At 40.3% G+C, this 21,606-nt stretch overlaps 2 protein-coding genes across 3 annotated transcripts in view; one reads left to right on the forward strand and one right to left on the reverse strand.

The window, feature by feature from the left end:
* TNRC6A (trinucleotide repeat containing adaptor 6A) overlaps positions 1-20,651 on the reverse strand; it is a 180,001-nt gene extending 159,350 nt beyond the window's left edge. Inside the window, exon 1 of the mRNA XM_068969083.1 lies at positions 20,572-20,651. Within this exon, the coding sequence (XP_068825184.1) occupies positions 20,572-20,651 (80 nt within the window). The remainder of the gene's footprint in view (positions 1-20,571) is intronic.
* LOC138076051 (transformer-2 protein homolog beta) lies at positions 13,558-15,331 on the forward strand. 2 transcript variants are annotated; one of them, XM_068968234.1, is made up of 2 exons: positions 13,558-13,723; positions 14,121-15,331. In XM_068968234.1, the coding sequence occupies exons 1-2, from the start codon at positions 13,688-13,690 to the stop codon at positions 14,949-14,951; spliced, it is 867 nt and encodes a 288-aa protein (XP_068824335.1). In that variant the 5' UTR covers positions 13,558-13,687; the 3' UTR covers positions 14,952-15,331. The 2 variants fall into 2 exon arrangements, with proteins under 2 accessions (XP_068824335.1, XP_068824336.1); XM_068968235.1 differs by having other exon boundaries at positions 13,606-13,723; positions 14,255-15,331.
* Positions 20,652-21,606: the final 955 nt, after the last annotated feature.

Below are 21,606 nucleotides of genomic sequence, written 5' to 3' on the forward strand. Positions count from 1 at the left end.
AAAGTAGTAGACAATGAGTCATACAAAGAATATAGTGAGATGATATTTAAAAAAATACGTTTGCCTCTTCTCTTTGTCAGAGGAGACTCTCCAACCAGATTCTTGCTCCTCTGATGTTAGAATCTGAATGCAAACCTCTAAGTCCTTTAGTCCCATGGCTTACTTCCCCTGGCTTCTGTTTCCACAACTGCTGTCCTAAACAAACACTTTTTTCTCTGATGCAAAACTCTCCCAGCTCATGGATTTTCATAAGAACGTCATATGCAGGAAGATTTCACGATTTATTATAGACTTTCCTGGATATTTGGGGATTAGTCAGGACACTCTGTCCAGGAGAGGCTCCTAATATCACTCTGCTTTTATTCTCTCTTCTCTTCTGTGCACTAACAGGTTAACTCAGCAGGCTTGGGATGGCCAAACCATACACATTTCAGAGAAAAGGACTGGCCTTTGATCTGCTTCTGGGAGATGACCTCTAAGCCCTTGACTATCTTGCCTGATGAGAGTGGCTTCATATACCTGGGATCTTGGGCCAGGCCAGATGGTTTATGCTAATGTGTGATTTATGGTGGATGCTTTGGGTCATTCTGTATTAGTTCAGTTTCTGGAGAGGCTGGAGACCGAGTAACTAAGATCAGTCACACAGTCATTCTGTGTCTTCATGACTTACCCCCAACAAAAACCACAGACATCAAAGCTTAGGTGAGCTTCCCTGGCTGACAATACTTTGTGTGTTGTCACATATTATTATTGGGAGAATTAAGCAATATCCCTGTCATCCCACTGAGAAGACACAGCTGGAGGCTAGTGCTGGGACTGTCCTGTGTATCTTTCTCCTTTGATGGTTTTAATCGGTATGCTTTCACTGTAATACCACTGAGTCACAAGGGACACCAAATGATGGTTCCAGTAGAGTTCAATTGAAAAGACGCTTGCTCCTTGGAAGAAAAGCTATGACCAACCTAGACAGCATGTTAAAAAGCAGAAACATTGGCAACAAAGGTCCATCTAGTCAAACCTATGGTTTTTCCAGTAGTATGTATGGATGTGAGAGTTGGACTATAAAGAAAGCTGAGCACCAAAGAATTGATGCTTTGGAACTGTGGTGTTGGAAAAGACTCTTGAGAGTCCCTTGAATGGCAAGGAGATCAAACCAGTCAATCCTAAAAGAAATCAGTCCTGAATATTCATTGGAAGGACTGATGCTGAAGCTGAAACTCCAATACTTTGGCTACCTGATGTGAAGAACTGACTCATTGGGAAAGACTCTGATGCTGGGAAAGATTGAAGGCAGGAAGAGAAAGGGATGACAGAGGATGAGATGGTTGGATGGCATCAATGACTCGATGGACATGAGCTTGAGTAAACTCCGGGAGTTGGTGATGGACAAGGAAGCCTGGTGTACAGCAGTGCATGGGGTGGCAAAGAGTTGGACATGATTGAATAAGTGAACTGAACTGAACTGAACTGAACTGTAATACACTTTGTGATCATAACACTTTTTCTGAGTTCTCTAAGTCCTCCCATCAAATCTTCAAACCTGAGGGTGGTCTTAAGGACCCCTGACACATCTTCCCACTCTCCTGTCTCCTACTTCTTCTGGAATAAACTGAAAGACTCCTCAACTAGTCTCTTGCAAGGCAATGGTGACCATGGGCAAAGCATTTTGGATCTCCTTGCATGTGTGCAAACTCTCTCTCTCTCTCTCTCACATACACACACACACACACACACACACACATTCATACTTAGAGCTGTCCTACCTTTACCAAAACCAGGGCTAGAATCTAGGAGTTATTTCCTAGATTCACCATAAGGCCAGTGAAAGTAAAATGAGAAACACAATTGGTAGTGTACCTCTCTGCAAATAAGCTGAAAGTCTCTTCACCACTCCCTCCCAACAGTCAATGATTGTGTAGATTCCACAGTATGGCTGTACCATGATTTTCTCAACCAGTTCTGCATTGTTAGATACTTGGATTGTTCTAACAATTTTGTGCTTCCATATAAGGCACCAATAACGATTCTTGTACATTAATCATTAGGCTCTTCTATAATGATCTTAAGTTTCTACACATGGAATTTCTGAATTAAAGACTACAGATGTTTTTAAGATCTTTGATAGAGTATATCTTCTAAGGACTATATCAATTAAAACTCACCAGTTTTATGCAAGCAGGATTGTTTCCCTGCTTCCTTATCACACTGTGCATTAATTACTTGCTCCATTAATTAATAAATTGCTCTACCAACAAGAAGATAGTTAATTAAACTATGGTACACTCATACTACACAATATAATGGTGCGAAGAATAAAGGAAGCTTCTGGAATATAAAGGTGAAGATAAGCAAAGAGATAGGTTTTTCTATCAATATAATGAAATGGACAAAAATTGACAACAATCTAGATTTTAAAAACCACCATGGAACTTCCCTGGTGGTCCAGTGGTTAAGAATCAATTTGCCAATGCAGGGACAAGGGTTTGATCCCTGGCCTGGGAAGATTCCACATGCCGTGGGGCAATTAAACCCACACACTGCAATTACCAGAAACTTCATGCCCTAGTACCCATGCTCTCTAACAAAAGAAGCCACTGCAAATTGCAATTAAAAAGTAGCTGTTGTTTGCCACAACTAAAGAAAGGCCACACACAGCAACAAAGACCCAGCACAGCCAAAAATAAAAAAAGAATTAAATTAATTAATTTTAAAAAACCCACCAGGATCATTTAGAGGAAGGTTTATGACCTCATGTTTTGGCTTTAAAATGTAAATGGAAAAACATTCAGAAGCTTCATGCAATCAATAGGCAGCATTCTGCCCTATAGCCCAGGGAGCGTGAAGCAGGGTAAGGAATAGGTAGAAGATAAAGATGAAAGTCCCGAAAAATCTTAGTAACATTTCCCTTCCCACGCCCACTGGAGGAGAAGCTCCTTGCTTCCATCTCGGAGTCCTACAAGAGAGCTGAAAAACAGGTAGGGGCTGGCATGGTGTATTTCAGGTAACAGGAAAGCAGGAAAGGAGATGTAGATTGGGCTCAACCACCTGCTGTCACTATCTCCTGCCATGAAAGAACTGGACAGAAGAGCAGACGATAAAAAAATAAATCAGGTAAATCTCTCAGTGGTGTGTGGCAGGCGGAAGTACCTGCTGCCTGTTCCCCTGCCCCGCTTCTGGCTGAGAGGGACGTGGGAGTGTCAGGGAAAACACTGACTGAAATCGAACATCCTGGCCAGGCAAGACAGAAGCCACTTGCATGAGCTATCTTAGAACAGGAGGTCCTGGTAAGGAACGTGGAACTAACAAGCTATCACCAACCGGGAGAATTCAAGAAGGGTCAAAAGCAAGGAGACGCCAGCCCCTGGGTCCTGTCAAACTTCTAGAATCTTCCTCGCTGGAATCCACCTTGGCGACACCAGGAAGGACCCTGAGTCAGAATGCTTGGCCAGAGACACCCTGGAAACTAACTCCCTCACCATAAAACCTGAGACCGTGAGCCCCGTGGCCGAGCAGTGCTCCTGGGTTCCCTTACCCTCCTGCTCTCCTCCTGGGCGCCCCTTCCCAGTAACGTCTCCTGCTTGGTCAGCACGTGTGTCTCCTCGGACAATTCACTTCTGAGCCTTAGACAAGAGTCCACTCTCGGGCCCTAGAAGGGGTCCCCCTTCCTGCAACAGGAGGAATGAATGACTGAGGTAGTCAGTCCTGGGATGAAGCTGTTAGCACAACGGTGGAAACCAGGAACCAGCCTCCACAAGCCACCAAGGCGCAAGCCACTCAGTCTATCTCTGCTTCCCTCTGCTGCCTGCCCCATGCCATCCCCAGTGCAGAACCTGACAGAACAGAAGCCCACCAGTCTCATCCATTTCCTTTCCTTTTGGGATCTCTTTAGACATTTATTAAAGGAAATAGACATTTACCATCAGGAAACGGAGGCTTGAAATATCATCTGAAAGTACAAAAGGCAACCTAAAATGATAAAGCTAAAAATGACTAGGAACAAAGAGAAGCAAAGCAAACATAAACCTTGTATCAAAATGGTAGAAAATAAAGGAAATATTAAAAACAGAAAGTATAACGTGAGAGAATGAAAACAAGCCACATCTGTTATTTCCATAAATGAATGTGGAGTTTTTAAACAATTTAAAGAGAAAGACCTCCTGGGTCAAAAAAAAGAAACAAAACTTCGGTTAAAAACAAAAGAGTATGTCAAATGAAATTTCTCAGGAAGTTTGAAGGGTGTGAACAAAGACATATCAGGTAAAGATAAAAAAAATGAAGCTGGGTTCATGATATTAATACCAGACAAGGTTGAATCTATAATTAAATGAAGAAATGGAGACTAACAGGGCATTTGATAATAACAAAGAGTGTGTACACTCCACAATTAGGCTGAAACTTCAATGATATGAGGACACAATTGAAGCCAGTATCAAAATAATCAGAGCGTCAACTTTCAACAGACACCAAGGACTACCAACAGACTTATGTAGCTCACCTCTCTCAGTATACAAGAAAGGAAATTAAAAATAAAGATTTAGAGGACCTGAATGCATATTTAACTATGCTGACTTTGTTGTTTTGTATCGAATGCTGTACACCGATAATAGAGGATACATCTTTTCATGGTTTTGGGAAAATTTTAAACTTAAATTTAAAATAATTAAAAAATACCAGGCCACAAAGAAAATCTTAACAAAATTTAAAAAGCAGAACTATGACAGACCATTTACAAATAACAGAACAAGAAAACTAGGAATTAGCTACAAAATTAGAAGAAAAATAACCTACCCCATGTGGGTGGGGAAGTGTGGGAAGAGAAAGAAAAATCAAAGAAAAAATTTAAACTCAAATTTCATAACATCTCAAATAATGACATGAAAGTCAATACGTGCCAAAACCTGTGTCACACGGTTAATATGGGTTGTTAAGAGAAAAATACAGGGACTTCCTTGGTGGTTTAGTGGTTAAGAATCCAACTTCCAACGCAGGGATTGTGGCTTCAATCCTGGGTCAGGCAACTAAGATCCCACATTCCTCAGGGCAACTAAGTGCATGCTGCAACTACTGAACTCATGCACCGCAACTGGAGACGTCCATGCGCTGCAACAGACCCAGTGCATCCAAAAATTAAAAAAAAACAAAAATAGAGGAATATACAGAGCCTTAAATAAATACATTAGTGGGGAAAAAAAGCAAGGAAAACAAACAAATTTAGTATTCAAACAAGTTAGAGAAAAGAAAAACAAAAGTCAGAAGGAAGAAAATCATAAAGAAATGAGTCAACTAGGACGCAAACTAATTTAAAAAGTAGAACTGGTTAATCCAAGAACTGACTCTTTGGGATGAGGTTGGTTAAAGAAAAATAGAGAAACTATTGAGTAAACTAATTAGAAGAAGAAAAACCCACAGAGGAAAGCAGCAAAAACACAACATTAGAAATACAGAGAGGAAAATAACATCATACAGAGGAAATGAAAAGATTTAGTACCTAGCAAAACTTCATGCAATTAAATTTGAAAATCTGAAACAGATGATGAGGGTGAAAGAGGAGAGTTAAAAAAAAAAAAAAGCTGGCTTAAAACTCAGTATTCAAAAAACTAAGGTCATGGCATCCAGTCCCACCAAGTCAGGGCAAGTAGATGGGGAAACAGTGGAAACAGTGGCTGACTTTATTTCGGGGGGCTCCAGAATCACTGAGGACGGGGACTACAGCCATAAAATTAAAAGATGCTTGCTCCTTGGAAGGAAACCTATGACAAATCAAGATAGCGTATTAAAAAGCAGAGACATCACTTTGTTGACAAAAGTCCATATAGTCAAACCTATGGTTTTTCTAGTAGTCATGCACAGATGTTGAGAGTTGGACCATAAAGAAAGCTTTGTGCTGAGGAATTGATGCTTTCGAATTGTGGTGCTGGAGAAGACTCTTGAGAGTCCCTTGGACTGCAAAGAAATCAAACCAGTCAATCCTAAAGGAAATCAACCCTGAATATTCACTGGAAGGACTGATGCTGAAACCGAAACTCCAATACTTTGGCCACCTGATGTGAAGAGCCGACTCATTGGAAGAGACCCTGATGCTGGGAAAGATCGAAGGCAAAAGGAGAAGGGGATAACAGAGGATGAGCTGTTTGGATGGCATCACCAACTCAATGGACATGAATCTGAGCAAACTCCTGGTATGCTGCAGTCCATGGGGTCTTAAAGAGTCAGACACAGCGTAGTGACCGGGCACCAATAACAAAATGGACACAATGTTGTAAATCTTAAAACAGTAGCAAGAACAAAACAGAAGCTGTCAACCAGCTCCCTACCAAAAGTAATCCAGACCCAGAGGGCTTCTTAGAGAGTTTCTTCTAAATAGTCAAGAAATAAACAATTCAGTTTCCATATAAGTTGTATTAGAGCACATAGAAGTAAAAGACATTCACACTTTCTGTGAAAGTCACATCAAAACCTGAAAATCATATCCCCAAATCTATATACCAAGCTCATTCATAAATATTATATCTTATATAAGATACAGCTAAAGAAAACCTAACATATTTCAGGAATGTAGTTAATGCTCAGTGTTAAGAAATCTTTCTTTCTTTTTTTTTATTTTTCTGTGCTGCATGGCTTGTGGGATCCCAGTTCCCATACCAAGGATTGAACCCAGATCATGGCAGTGAAAGCCTGGAGTTCTAACCACCAGGGAACTCTGAAGAACCCTCTTAAGAATATTGTTGCCCATATATCTTCATTTAAAAAAAGCACCATAAAATAAAACTTTAAATGTTATTTGTATAGACTTGAGAAAATATTTTCATATCTTTCTAAATCTTGACAGTATATTTGGTTGAACTTTCTTTTTTATTTCCAAATTTTGAAATATGCCTTCTGTTTTCCTTCGTAAATCTTTCTAGAGTTTTATTGATCTTATCAAAGATCTGGTTTGAGGATTTATTTAACAATTGTTTCTCTTTGTTAATGTAATAGTAGTTGTCTCATCATGATTGATTCAATCTACCTGCTAATTTGGTTCATTTAGTCCTTTCCCATAACATCTTTTTATCAGAAACTGATTTCTTTTTATGCTTTCTTAATAAAAGCATTTAAAATCATGATTTTGTCTCTGATTACTGGGTTGCCTCATCTCATCAATTTTGAAAGATAGTTATTTTTGTGCTCTTTTGTACACAAACAGCAACTGAAGTTTTAATTCCCTCTTTTCCCCAAAGTAATTTTATAGGGAAGTTGTAAAAATTCTAGGTATTTGGATTTTTTCATTAACCCCAAAATGCATTATTCATTTATAGTTTGTTTTTTATCAAATACACAATTTGACTTGTACAGTTTCTGCCTTTGGGATTTAAGTTTTCACTTGGCCTGATATATTATCATTTTTTAGTCAAATCCTGATTTTCTTAAATTTTGTTCTTCAGAACGAGAATATCTTGTTAATTTCTTGCTTAATTTTATTTTTGTTAGTATTTCTTATAATTCCATAGAAATGATTACTTTATATTCCCACATTCTTTGCCTCAGCCTTTGTTTTAAACTTGAGGTAATAAATTCAGTCACACTTGACAAAAAGCTCTAAGATAGAAAAAATGTTGTCTCCAGTTCTTTTGAGAATGCAAACACTGGCTTTTTTAAAAACATGTTAAAGAGATATTTACATGCTAGTGTTAAAATTAAGTTAAATATGTAACTTTATGAATTTCTGTCATTATAAAAGTAAGTTTTTGCCTGTTTGATAACTTAAAAAGGCAAAGAATTTTCTTAAATTCGGAGGTTCATTTTAATAGTCCCAAGGACCATTCATTTAAAATCTTAAAAAATTAAACCTTTGATACAGGAAATGGCATTTGCTAGAGTGTTTGTTGTAAATAATTTTGCTTGTTTCCTCAATGTTGTAACCTACATTTATCACAGGAAGTTAATTTTTCTTACTGATGTAATTATAATGAATCCAGACAGCATATAAACTCTATGTTCTCTTGGAGTCAAGAAAAGTTCTTGTAAGACTTTTCTTCTTCAGTTCAGTTCAGTTCAGTCGCTCAGTCGTGTCTGACTCTGCGACCCCATGGACTGCAGCACACCAGGCCTCCCTGTCCATCACCAACTCCCGGAGTTCACGCAGACTCACGTCCATCGAGTCAGTGATGCCATCCAGCCATCTCATCCTCTGTCGTCCCCTTCTCCTCCCACCTTCAAACTTTCCCAGCATCAGCGTCTTTTCCAATGAGTCTGTTCTTCAAATCAGGTGACCAAAGTATTGGAGTTTCAGCTTCAGCATCAGTCCTTCCAATGAATATTCAGGACTGATTTCCTTTAGGATGGACTGGTTGGATCTCCTTGCTGTCCAAGGGACTCTTAGCGAAGTCATATTATAGAAATAAATGGCAATTATAGTGGAAACTATTTAAAACTGCAAAGCAGTCTCATTTTCTTTGACAATTCCTATCATTTTTTTTCTACAGTGCTTTGCCTTTTATCTTATAAATGTTAACAAATATTATCTTTTAGGAGGATTGTACCTTCTGCCATAAAATAATACTTGGTCCAAAATGGTTTTTTGTCCTCCTTCCTGTAAAATTATTACTGTTCTGTGTCCTTTGTTTTTGTATTTCGGATGTATTTTTAGATCACCCCATCCCTTTTTTTGCTTAACACTTTCGATTCACTTTCCATAGATTTGTCTCTTGGAAACAAGATGTAGCTAGATTTTTAAAATCTCATCTCAAAGGGCTTTGTTTTTTAATGGGATTGGTTAAGTCTTTTCATTACTCTTCTATTAGGTCTTATCATTGTCATCATGTTTTATACTTTCTAAAGTTAATGCTCCCTTGTTTATTTTTTCTTCTCGTCATTTGCAAGATGAATCATGCTGCCTTTGTTGGTGTTATTGTTCGACTTTTTATAGATTTATTCATTTCAGTTTTACTCCCAGACACATATCCTCTGCTTGGATGGTTCAGAGTTTCCATAATCCTGTCTTAGTGAAACGCTGTGATCTTAGGGAAGTGGAATGTGATTTCAATTTAAGACTTGGTTTGAAGCTAATGCTCCCAAGAAGCTCCAATTTCAGGACATTTTTACACAAAGTTCAGGAAGATTCCCAAGCCTCTCTGCTGATTTTACTGTCTTTCTTGACTAATCTATTTACTCAATCAGTGTCAGGTAGGTCAAGGGGAAATTTGGGATCAGGATTAAATTAATCAATCCATGTCCTCTAGGGCCTGGGGGTAAACAAGATCTACGGAGAGGCAAAAAACTAGCACAGGGGTATTTATTAATGAGAAATTGGGGTTCTCTATGGTAAAGAAGGGCAAATTGAGGGTCTTAAACACTTCGATTTTTTTCCCTCCCTCTTTCCTGAGAAAGGTTATGTTGTTTGATCTCATCACCATCTGTCTGGATCCTAACTGCCACTGAATCAACATCTATATTTAAGAAACAAAGGAAGCAGGAGAAAAAGAACAGTAGCTATGAAAATAGGAACTGGAAAAACAATTGGTGGGTCGGAAAATGTTGGTGAGGTCAAGGGGCTGGATGCCAGTTTGGGACTATGGTCTGGGGGCTGTAATGCAATAGCAGCACGCGATAGGTTAACCTGGATGTTTGCCAAAATGCTGGTGGAGGCAAGCCACGTAAATTAGTTTTAATCACTGTTTGGCATTTTCCATTTTCAGTTTACAGGAGGGCCACTATATAATTTGTATATCTTCTTTTTGAAGCACTACTTTTGATTTCTGCATTAAATGTTATAATCATGTGATTACACTTATTTAGACACCATATAATCGATATTGCTGTTAATTCTATTTAATTGGTATCTTTGTTCATCTTTCCACCTCTGTCAAGACTTCCCCTTTCTTAAGATCTTTTCTCGAAATTAGTTTTAGTTAGATGAGTAAGACATGAATGCATTCTTCTTACTAAACCCAAGTTAGCCGAAGCTTCCTCTTTCCCTCCACAGAAATACAGAAGTAACTACTTGGTGTGAATCTATCTTGATCTATCTATCTAATCAATTTTTTTTAATTTCTTTTTTTTTATTTTAATTTTTATTTTATTTTACTTTACAATACTGTATTGGTTTTGCCATACATTGATATGAATCCACTACGGGTGTACATGCGATCCCAAACATGAACCCCCCTCCCACCTCCCTCCCCACAACATCCCTCTGGGTCATCCCCGTGCACCAGCCCCAAGCATGCTGTATCCTGCATCGGACATAGACTGGTGATTCGATTCTTACATGATAGTATACATGTTTCAATGCCATTCTCCCAAATCTTCCCACCCTCTCCCTCTCCCTCTGAGTCCAAAAGTCCGCTATACACATCTGTGTCTTTTTTGCTGTCTTGCATACAGGGTCATCATTGCCATCTTTCTAAATTCCATATATATGTGTTAGTAAACTGTATTGGTGTTTTTCTTTCTGGCTTACTTCACTCTGTATAATCGGCTCCAGTTTCATCCATCTCATCAGAACTGATTCAAATATATTCTTTTTAACTCTAATCAATTTTTAAATGTGGTATTTTTTTTAATGACATCACATTGAACCGCTTGCTTTTTCTGCTTCCCCACCCAGTGATGTTTTTAAAGCCTAATCAGAGATCTATTTTAAACTGTGACACAAAATTCCTTAGAATGGATACATCACAATTTTTTTGGCCATAACCCAATTGATGGATATAAGGTTTTTCTGGTTGGTGGCCACTATAAACAATGTTTACAGTGTTGCCAGAACGCCCTTCTACCTGCCCTCCTGTGCACATGTACAGCATTTCTTTTGGGGAGAAACTGAACAATGGACTCATTCAGTTTATTGTTGTTGTTTTGTATTTCTGGAGCTGTGTTATCCAACACAGTAGCCACTAGCCACATATAGGCATTGAGCACTTGAAATAAATTTTTAGCTTTACCTAATATTTAAAATTTCAAAACTAAATCAGAAAAAAAGATTTTTTTGTTACATTGAATTTCAGTAGGGCAAACAAATAACTGCATTGCATAAAATATTATTTTTATAATATAGGGCACGTGTATGCTGTTATCAGAGAAGGCAATGGCACCCCACTCCAGTACTCTTGCCTGGAAAATCCCATGGATGGGGGAGCCTGGTAGGCTGCAGTCCATGGGGTCACTGAGGGTCGGACATGACTGAGCGACTTCACTTTCAATTTTCACTTTCATGCATTGGAGAAGGCAATGGCAACCTACTCCAGTGTTCTTGCCTGGAGAATCCCAGGGATGGGGGAACCTGGTGGGCTGCCATCTATGGGGCCACACAGAGTCGGACACGACTGAAGTGACTTAGCAGTTAGCAGCAGTATGCTGTTATAGGTAGGCCACTTGTGCACATTCCTTGGCTAACATATAAACATATCACTATTTAATTGGTATATATGGATTGATTCCGTTTTTTTTTTTCAAACTTAAACCTTTTGATTTGGTATTGGGGTATAGCTGATTAACAATGTTGTGATAGTTTCGAGTGAACAGCAAAGGGACTCAATCATACATATACTTGTATCCATTCTGCCCCCAAACCTCCCCCCATCCAGGTTGGCACATAACATTGAGTAGAGTTCCATGTGCTATATAGTAAGTCCTTGTTGGTTATCCATTTGAATACAGCAATGCATACAGGACCTTCCCAAATTCCTTAACTATCCCTACCCCCTGGCAATCATGTTTGTTTTCTAAATCTGTGAGTCTCTGCTTTGTAAGTAAGTTCATTTGTACCATTTCTTTTAAGATTCCACATGTAAGGGATGTCATACAATATTTCTCCTTCTCTGTCTGACTTACTTCACTTAGTAGGGCAATCTCTAGGTCCATTCATGTTGCTGCAAATGCATTATTTCATTCTTTTTAATGGCTGAGCAATATCCCATTGCATATATGTACCACGTCTTTATCCATTCCTCTGTTAATGGACGTTTAGGATGGTCCCGTGTCTTGGCTCTTGTAAATAGTGCTGCAATGAACACTGGGGTGCATGGATCCTTTCCAATCATGCTTTTCTCCAGATATATGCCCAGGATTGGGATTTCAGGCTTACATGGTAGTTCTAATTTTAGATTGTTAGGGAACCTCCATACCGTTCTCCATAGTGGCTGTACCAATTTACATTCCCACCAACAGTGTAGGAGGGCTCCCTTCTCTCCATACCCTTTTCAACATTTGTTGTTTTTACTGGAATATTTTGTATGGATAGGATACCTTTCAAATTGTAATTGGTTTTGAACTGTGGTGTTGGAGAAGACTCTTGAGAGTCCCTTGGACTGCAAGGAGATCAAACCAGTCAGTCCTAAAGGAAATCAACCCTGAATATTCATTGGAAGGACTGATGCTGAAACTGAAACTCCAGTATTTTGGCCACCCGATTTGAAAGGCTGACTCATTAGAAAAGACCCTGATGCTGTGCAAGACTGAAGGCAGGAGGAGAAGATGGTAGGATGGCATCACTGACTCGATGGACATGAATTTGAGCAAGCCCTGGGAGTTGGTGATGGACAGAGAAGCCTGGTGTGCTGCAGTCCATGGGGTCGCAAAGAGTCGGACACTCCTGGACAACTGAACAACAACATGTATTATTTTAAGTATAATATAAGTCAATTATTTTTCTACATACAAATCAATTTTCAAATGTATAAAATGAAGGCATACACTGATGATCCAATGGAGTTGCAGAAGCTAGCAAACAAAATAGTAACGAGAAAAGGGACTGGAAGAGGATAACGCCACAAATTTCACAATGAAGGTCAATTGCAATTTGCTATGGCAGAGCAAAATGAAAATGCTATGTTATTGTGAAACAAACATTTTTAAAAATAATAAAGTAGAAAATATTGAGGCATTTTCTGCACATACAGAGTCGCTTTTGATAAGAAGTTTTCTCTCAACATTTAGAAAAGAATCAGTGAGGCAGGACTTCCCTGGTGGTCCAGTGGTGGAGAATCCGCCTGCCAATGCAAGGGACACTGGTTTGACCCCTGCTTCAAGAGGATTCCACATGCCATGGGGCAGCTGACCTGTGCGCCACAACTACTGAGCCCATGTACTCCAACTACTGAAGCCCTTCTCTGAAGCAAGAGAAGCCACCACAGAGAGAAGCCTGCACATCACAACTAGAGAAAAGGTTGTCACCGCAACAAAGAGCCAGCACAGCCATAAATAATAAATACAAACTTTAAAAAGATTGCACACATATACGTACACACAATTTTTAATGTAAAGATGGTAGAAGAAATTATTTTTTCAATTGCAAAAATTTTATTAGAAAATTATGAAGAGGAAACTAAAAGGATATTTCATAATAAGTGAGCAACTGTCAATTAAGCTATCAAATGCCCATAGAATAAAAGAACTTATCAAAGAGAAATTAATTCAGATTTTGAAAAATAGCAAATTTTAGCTGAGTCATGCCATGAGACACTGCCCAGTGACTACTTTGGGTATAATGAGTCTTAAAGGTCTTCCAAATTTGTACAGAAACATTGTAAATTCATGGCTTAAAAAACTGCCGATTAGAGCCCAAGCGGAGGCGGCGCGGAGCGTTTCGGTTCTCAGCGGCTCGGGAACCGGTGTGTGGTGTGAGGCTGCGGCGGAGCCTCTACACTGAAGGCGCGAGAGGTTGGCAGCTTCGATTGAAGCACATCGAGCGGCGACAGCAGTGGAAGTCATGAGCGACAGCGGCGAGCAGAACTACGGCGAGCGGGTTAATGTTGAAGAAGGAAAATGCGGAAGTCGTCATTTGACAAGTTTTATAAATGAGTATTTGAAGCTCAGGAATAAGTGAAGCTGAAATTTGAAAAAATAAAAGAAAGAATGCATGCTAATTATCAGACCAGAAGTCCCACTTGTAGAATATTGAGCAATTTGTGTGAAGTGGGGAAGATGAAAGAAGTCAGAATTTGAAACGGAAGAATGAAGAAAAGAAATAAAAATGAAGTTAAGATAAGAAGTAATCTGGAATCAGAAAGCACTACGCTAAGTAATTACTAGTCTGTTTATGTGTCCCTGTATATTTTGCTAAACATGCATGCATTATTTGTTTAATAGAAGAAATATATACAGGGTAAAGAAGTGCCTTCCAGGGGAAACGTTTAAATTAGGAATCCCGTTCTGCTTCCAGAAGTGGAAGTGCTCATGGATCTGGGAAATCTGCAAGGCATACCCCTGCAAGGTCTCGCTCCAAGGAAGATTCCAGGCGTTCCAGATCAAAGTCCAGGTCCAGATCTGAATCTAGGTCTAGATCCAGAAGAAGTTCTCGGAGGCATTATACAAGGTCACGATCTCGGTCCCGGTCCCATAGAAGATCTCGTAGCAGATCTTACAGCAGAGATTATCGAAGACGGCATAGCCACAGTCATTCTCCCATGTCTACTCGCCGGCGTCATGTTGGGAATCGGGCAAATCCTGATCCTAACTGTTGTCTTGGAGTCTTTGGATTGAGCTTGTACACTACAGAAAGAGATCTAAGAGAAGTGTTCTCTAAATATGGCCCAATTGCTGATGTATCTATTGTATATGACCAGCAGTCTAGACGTTCAAGAGGATTTGCCTTTGTATACTTTGAAAATGTAGATGATGCCAAGGAAGCAAAAGAGCGTGCCAATGGAATGGAGCTTGATGGACGTAGGATCAGAGTTGACTTCTCCATAACGAAAAGACCACATACTCCAACACCAGGAATTTACATGGGGAGACCTACCTATGGCAGCTCACGCCGTCGAGATTACTATGACAGAGGATATGATCGAGGCTATGATGATCGGGACTATTACAGCAGATCGTACAGAGGAGGAGGAGGAGGAGGAGGAGGATGGAGAGCTGCTCAAGACAGGGATCAGATATACAGAAGACGGTCACCTTCTCCCTACTATAGTCGTGGAGGATACAGATCACGTTCCAGATCTCGATCATACTCACCTCGTCGCTATTAAAGCATGAAGTTGAAGACTTTCTGAAACCTGCCCTAGAGTTGGGATATTGTTTGTGGACAATATTTTTTATTGTCTCCTGTTTAAAAAGTGAACAGTGCCTAGTGAAGTTAGGTGACTTTTACACCTTTTATGATGACTACTTTTGGTGGAGTTGAAATGCTGTTTTCATTCTGCATTTGTGTAGTTCGGTGCTTTGTTCAAAGTTAAGTGTTTTCAGAAAAGTATGTTTTGCATGTATTTTTTTACAGTCTAAAATTTTGACTGCTGAGAAGTTTCTATTGTACAGAACTTCATTTAAATGGTTTTTCTACTGAATCCAGGGTATTCTGAAGATCGAAGCCTGTGTGTAAAATGCTACCAAATGGCAAAAAGCAACAATAAAGTTTGGTTTTTACTTTTCTTTCTAAAAAAAAAAAAAAAAAAAAAAAAAAAAAAAAAAAAAAAAAACTGCCGATTAGAATTTTTGAATCTTTGACATCCGATAAAGAAGAATTTCAGTTAGATATGAAAAAAATTAGTTTCTATCATAACAATTGGTACTCCAGCTATGTTAAAAATCTGGATTTATTGGAATTTCAAAATAAGAGAATGATATTTTCCTTATTGCTTTATCCCACCGTATGATATATATTGAAAATATTTGTGCTCACTTTCAGAAGCACATTCTATGGAAAGGGTTATGGATACTGTTGTTAAAAATTTTCAGTGTGTGCATTCAAATGCTGTGACTCATCTCCAGTTTATGGAAAGAAATAAAAAGCAATAAATGTGATGATCTTGTATCCTAATCTATGTTCGTGGGTTGAGTCATAGGAGAATTTTGCAGAGATTTACTGTACTGTCAATTCCAACTCAAGATTTTCTTGAAACAGAAGAAACTCTTACCAAATACTTAGGAATCAAAGATAAAAAATGGCAGGGAGATTTAAGTTTTCTTACTGATATCACAGCGGGTATGAATGAGAGGCACTGAAGCTCTAAGGAAAGAGAAAAAGCTACCTTGTGACCCAGTTAGAAAAGTACAAGGGTTTACACTAAAATGGAAACTTTTAATAATGTAAATCAACAATAATTTTATACCTTTTAATGATATGAATCAACATATAAAATATTTTAGATGATAAGCAGCATTATGTAAATTATCTGCAGAACCCACCAAAAATTGGAAGAATAAATTTAGATTTACTTTTCAACTTGTGCAATGCTCCTTCACATTCCATCTTAATGTTACTGAGTTGACATAAGAGACAATGTATTAACATAACTCGGACAAACATAGCTTTGAAACTGATAAGCTTTTGCTTCAAACAATTCTTCTAATAATGATCTATTTGTCAATGTGGAGGTGAATATTTAAGGCAAATGATTTTTGGTACTTGATTCAGTAATTGGATAACTTTTAAGCAGGTCTGGAAGAACTTGGGAATGTGTTTCTAGGTTTTTTTTTTTTTTTTTGCTAGGATCCTCTGTCCATGGGATTTTCCAGGCAAGAATACTGGTGTGGGTTGCCATTTCCTTCTCCAGGGGATCTTCCAACCCAGGGATTGAACCCACGTCTTCTCCTCTGAGCTGGTGGCTCAGAGGGTTAAGCATCTGTCTATGATGCAGGAGACCTGGGTTCAATCCCTGGGTCAGGAAGATCCCCTGGAGAAGGAAATGGCAACCCACTCCAGTACTCTTGCCTTGAAAATCCCATGGATGTAGGAGCTTGGTGCAGGCTACTATCCATGGGGTCGCAAAGAGTCGGGCATGACTGAGTGACTTCACTTTCACTCCTGCATTAACAGGCAGATTCTTTACTAGCTGAGCCACCAGGAAAGCCCCAAATATAAAACATAGATCAAATATTTCCAATAAAAATGTAGCATCTGGATGAGCTGTGCTCTGAGAGTAAAATACACCCTGAATTCCAAAGACTTAAAACAACCATAAAAAGGAACATTTCTGGATAAACAACAAAGCCCTACTGTATAACACAGGGAACTATATTCAGTACCCTATGAGAAGCCATAATGAAAAAGAATGTATATATGTACAACTGAATCACTTTGTTTCATATCAGAAACTAACACAACATTGTAAATTAAGCACACTTCAATGAAACAAAACTTTTAAAAAGGAATATATCTTACCAATAATTTTTTATATTTTGATTACACGTCAACACAATGATATTTTGGAAATACTGGTTAAATAAAATATTTAAATTAATTTCACCTGTTTCTGCCTTTTTCAATGTGGTACTTGAAGATTTTAAATTACATATGTGGCTTGCATTATTAGGTATTGGACAGCACTGATTAGAATGCCTCCCTTCTGATTACCACCAGATTCCCCCCGAGAGAATTATCCATTGTGATTAGGTCTGACAAGACGGCAGTTGAAGGCAGCTGCCTCCTCTCTCAGCTCCCACACCATGGAAACCCATGGAACCTGATCCAAGGAGCCAGGAACCTGGGCTGTCAGATGCTTACTCCTGGGACTTTGATTCTGGGCTGAGTGGCGCAGAGACAGAAGGACTGTTTGGAAGCCAGCCTTAACATGGTATCTGTGGCAGTGTGTGGACCAAACTGCACTGCCACTACTAATGAGGGTGGGTTGGAGAATCAAACATAATGTCCACTATAGAAGCATAGCCGGAGGAATGTGTAGAATCAGGCAAAGATGGCACCAAGCCGTGTGCAGAGAGCTAAATCTCCAAATAGGGAATAAGCAAGAAAGGTGGAAGCCAGGGAGATGGAAATGGAAGGAATGCGGACTGGAGAATGAGCTGAGACTAAGCATGACGGTGGGTGGGGTGGGAGTTGAAAGAAACATGACAAGATTAAGTAAGATGCAGATAAGGACTCTGTGCCTGCCCTAACCAGCAGTCTTGCTAAGAAACCCATCCTTGGAGTCTTGGAGTGAGCACTTGGGTTAATTCAAGAAACAGGACTCTCTGGAACCAGACAATGCCATGGCAACCAAGAAGGCACTAATGGGGACTGCTGTGGACGAACGAAGCAACAGACACGACCTTCTCCCTCCCTCCCGATGGAGGTGGGGGAAGGGAGATGGTGCCCATTTCCTGTTCTCTCATCTTGCATATAATATACCCTACTGATAATATATTACACACAGCACATTCTCTAAAGGCTAGGTCTTGTGCATCAGTGGGATGGAGGCTTAATCCCCAGAGATTTAAAGGTTCATGGCTATCACGCCAGGTTTGATGAAGGGTCCAGCTAATAACTGGGCTCCTGTGACCAAGCCCCTGCTTTATGCTCTGGTTCCGATGGCATCTCCGTTCCTCATTTCTGGGCCTGAGTCCCTGTGGCAGGGCTTTGGCTGGGATGTTGTTTGCTCCTCCCAGAGGTGGGAAATGTTCCTCAAATCTCAGCTCAGTGACCACAGCCCTGCTTTCAGCTCCATGACTGATGCTCACCCTTTATCTGACTTAGCCGGATCTGAGATGCTCCCAGAATTCCCATGGCTTGCTCCCCACGCTCCTGTGTTGAAATCATCAGTGACAAAACTCCTTGGTCTCTTGAAGTCTGACTGCCCACGTGAACGGATCATTCCTTCAGACACTCTGTTCTGTCTGCACGTCTGAACCTCCTCACTTGGCCTTGGCTCAGAGCCCTTCCCCACGTGTCTCCTGTGTCACAGCTTATTCCTGGGTGTCTGGTCCTGTCAGGAGTTGCAAGATCACAGTCACTGATCTGGGCAGATCCAGACAACTCTGCTATCTCAGTTCTCTCTGCCTAGAAGAAAATTTTTCAGATAACTAATGAGAAGCTATTGTATTGCACAGAGAGCTCTACTCAGTGATCTGCGGAGACCTAACTGGGAAGGAAATCCAAAAAAGAGGGGATATATGTACATGGATAGCTGATTCACTTTGCTGTACAGTAGAAACTAACACAACATTATAAAGCAACTATACTCTGATAAAAATTAAAAAAAAAAAAAAGAGAGAGAGTGAAAAGTTGAAAGCTTTTGCTCTAAGAGCGAAAAACAAGATAAGGACGCCCAGTTTACCAGTCCTATTTAACGTAGGACTAATGTCATAGTGAAAGTATCTCAGTCATGTCTGACTCTTTGTGACCCTGTGGGCTGTAGCCCACCGGGCTCCTCTGTCCATGATGTTCTCCAGGCAAGAATACTGGAGTGGGTGGCCATTCTCTTCTCCAGGGGATCTTCTCGAACCCGGGTCTCCTGCACTCCAGGTATATTCTTTACCATCTGAGCCAGCAGAGCCAGAGCAGTTAGGCAAGATAAGGATATAAAAAGTATCCAAATCAGAGAGGAAATAGTAAAACTAAAAAAAAAAAAAAAAACTTTCTCTGAGGGAGCCAGTAAAACTCACCCTATTCTTTCTGGCTATTACTTGGATCAATACCATCTCAATGAGCTATTTCTCTCTCAGCTGTCTTTGCCTGTTGTTTTTCCCAAGAGGCTGACTTCTGTGGCTACTTTTCTCTGAATGAGCTCCATGAGGACAAGAGCATTCAACGTTTAGCAGACTTAATGTGTCCCATGTACTCAGCAAAGGACCTGGCACATAGTAGGTGCTCCATAAATAACCACTACAAAGGAAAAGGAAACTATGACTTAAGATTCCTCAGAGGGGTCAATACACATTAACAGTGACCAGTACCCACGTTTATATATAATACACAGAATAAATCTTACTTATAGCATCATAGGTAGTTCTGATTTTATCCACGCTAGTCTTAAGACGGAGAAGGCAATGGCACCCCACTCCAGTACTCTTGCCTGGAAAATCCCATGGACGGAGGAGCCTGGCGGGCTGCAGTCCATGGGGTCGCTGAGAGTCGGGCTCAACTGAGCGACTTCACTTTCCCTTTTCACTTTCATTCATTGGAGAGGGAAATGGCAACCCACTCCAGTATTCTTGCCTGGAGAATCCCAGGGACGGGGGAGCCTGGTAGGCTGCCATCTATGGGGTTGCACAGAGTCGGACATGACTTAAGCGACTTATCTGTAGCAGTAGCAGCAGCAGTAGTCTTAAGAACATCCGATGACATATGAAAGCAGGAACTCTCTTCCTCCCCATTTTGACGTACATTTCAGTTTTTATCCACCTTTCCACTGTCTCTGCTGGCCAGTTTTCCCAGCCACTAACCCAGGTGACGTCACCCTGATCCAGCAGATCCCACCAGCCAGTCTTTCCTTATTATCTCCCTCCTGGATCCCTGGGAAAGCCTCCTAACTGGTATTCCTCACTTTCTTTTTCCCCAACTCCTCAACTGTCCTCTGCAAGTGGCTACTGATTGTGCTAACACTGTGAATTGCACTGGAGACAGTGTAGGTGTCAGAATGGCCAGAAGGTGACTCACCACCTTGCTGTTTGAAGAAGGACACGATACGGTCAGCTAGATACACCTTGAGAAGATGACCGCTGCCTTGGGAGCACGGTCCATTGGACTCTGTCTCAGAGTCATGAGGGTTACATGTTAAACTTCCTTCTGCCTTTTACCCTGTTTCGATTTCATCCCTGAGTCATTCAGTGGTCAGCAATTTGAGCTGATGCTTCCTCTGGTTTCTTTGATTGGAACCCCAGGCAGCTCTGGGCTGAAAAGACTGACCCCCTGGCCCCCAGTGTGAGCGATACTACCTGTTCCATTCCTCGGGCAGCGGAATGTCTTGGGAGCCAGGACACCTGGCTTCTAGGCCTGGCTCTGCCACTAGCTGCATGGCTTAGGGCAAATCACATCACCTCTCTGGGCCTCAGTGTTCACACCTGAGAAATGAAGGGGTTGCATCGTATTAGTGATTCTCTGCTTTGAATTTTTTTTTCTCCCTCCCAAATATAGCCAGTGATACAGATTTACCTATGAGACACACATCCATAGGCCAATTTTCAGTGCTAACTAATTTCATCCCTTTCTTCCCCCACTCAAGAAAGCCTATCCAAATGCAAGGGAAGGACAGAGAAAGTTTGTCTTTATTAATATTTAAAAAAATATTAATCTGCAAACTTGATATTTTGACAGTAATAGAGTTACACTTATTGAGGATTTAATTACCCACCTTGAAAATAAAAAGAGAGAGAAGGGGAGAGAGAAAAAGAGCATAAGGAAGAAAAACTCATCACTTTAATAGTGAGGAAGTGCATAAAAGATGGATAACAGGGACCTATTGGCTCTCTGGTTGTTCTTGGTCTCTCCACACCTCCCATCCTGTGAGGTTCTCTTAAGCTGAGAGTTACACAATCATTTTTTAATACAAAGCCCTACAGGGAGGCCAATGACGTCAGCTCGTGTTCAGCTAAAACAAAAATCGATACTTAGTCTTTTCTGGGAGAAAACTTGTCAAAAAAGCATCTCCTCTCCAGTATGGCGTTTTCCTCTGAGATTTTTTCATTGGAAGCTTCATTCGGTTTTTAACTTCTCTGCTGCCTTACTGATCCTGGTGTCAGATGTGACTCTGCAGACATCTACGCAGTCTTATTTACAGGCCTTATGAGTCACCCTTGACAACTGTTTGATTTGTGAACCAAGGTGGGCAGCTGCTGAATTAGGTACCTCTAAGGTCTTCATCCAGCATCCAGGTCCTGCAAACAGCCTGGCTTAAGCCTACTGTCCTCTGCCTGGTCTCACCTGATCTTCTAAAAGGAATGCACCATGCTGCTACACCAGTAATTTTTCTT

Source organism: Capricornis sumatraensis, chromosome 3 (genome assembly GCF_032405125.1).
Source record: "Capricornis sumatraensis isolate serow.1 chromosome 3, serow.2, whole genome shotgun sequence".
In the NCBI taxonomy this organism is placed as follows: domain Eukaryota; kingdom Metazoa; phylum Chordata; class Mammalia; order Artiodactyla; family Bovidae; genus Capricornis; species Capricornis sumatraensis.

What these genes read in the sequence shown, in the direction of transcription:
- LOC138076051 (XM_068968234.1), top strand. Translation starts at nt 13,688, where the DNA reads ATGAGCGACAGCGGCGAGCAGAACTACGGCGAGCGG. An exon ending in AGCAGAACTACGGCGAGCGG is followed by an intron (nt 13,724 to 14,120) that starts GTTAATGTTGAA and finishes CGTTTAAATTAG; the next exon opens with GAATCCCGTTCTGCTTCCAG.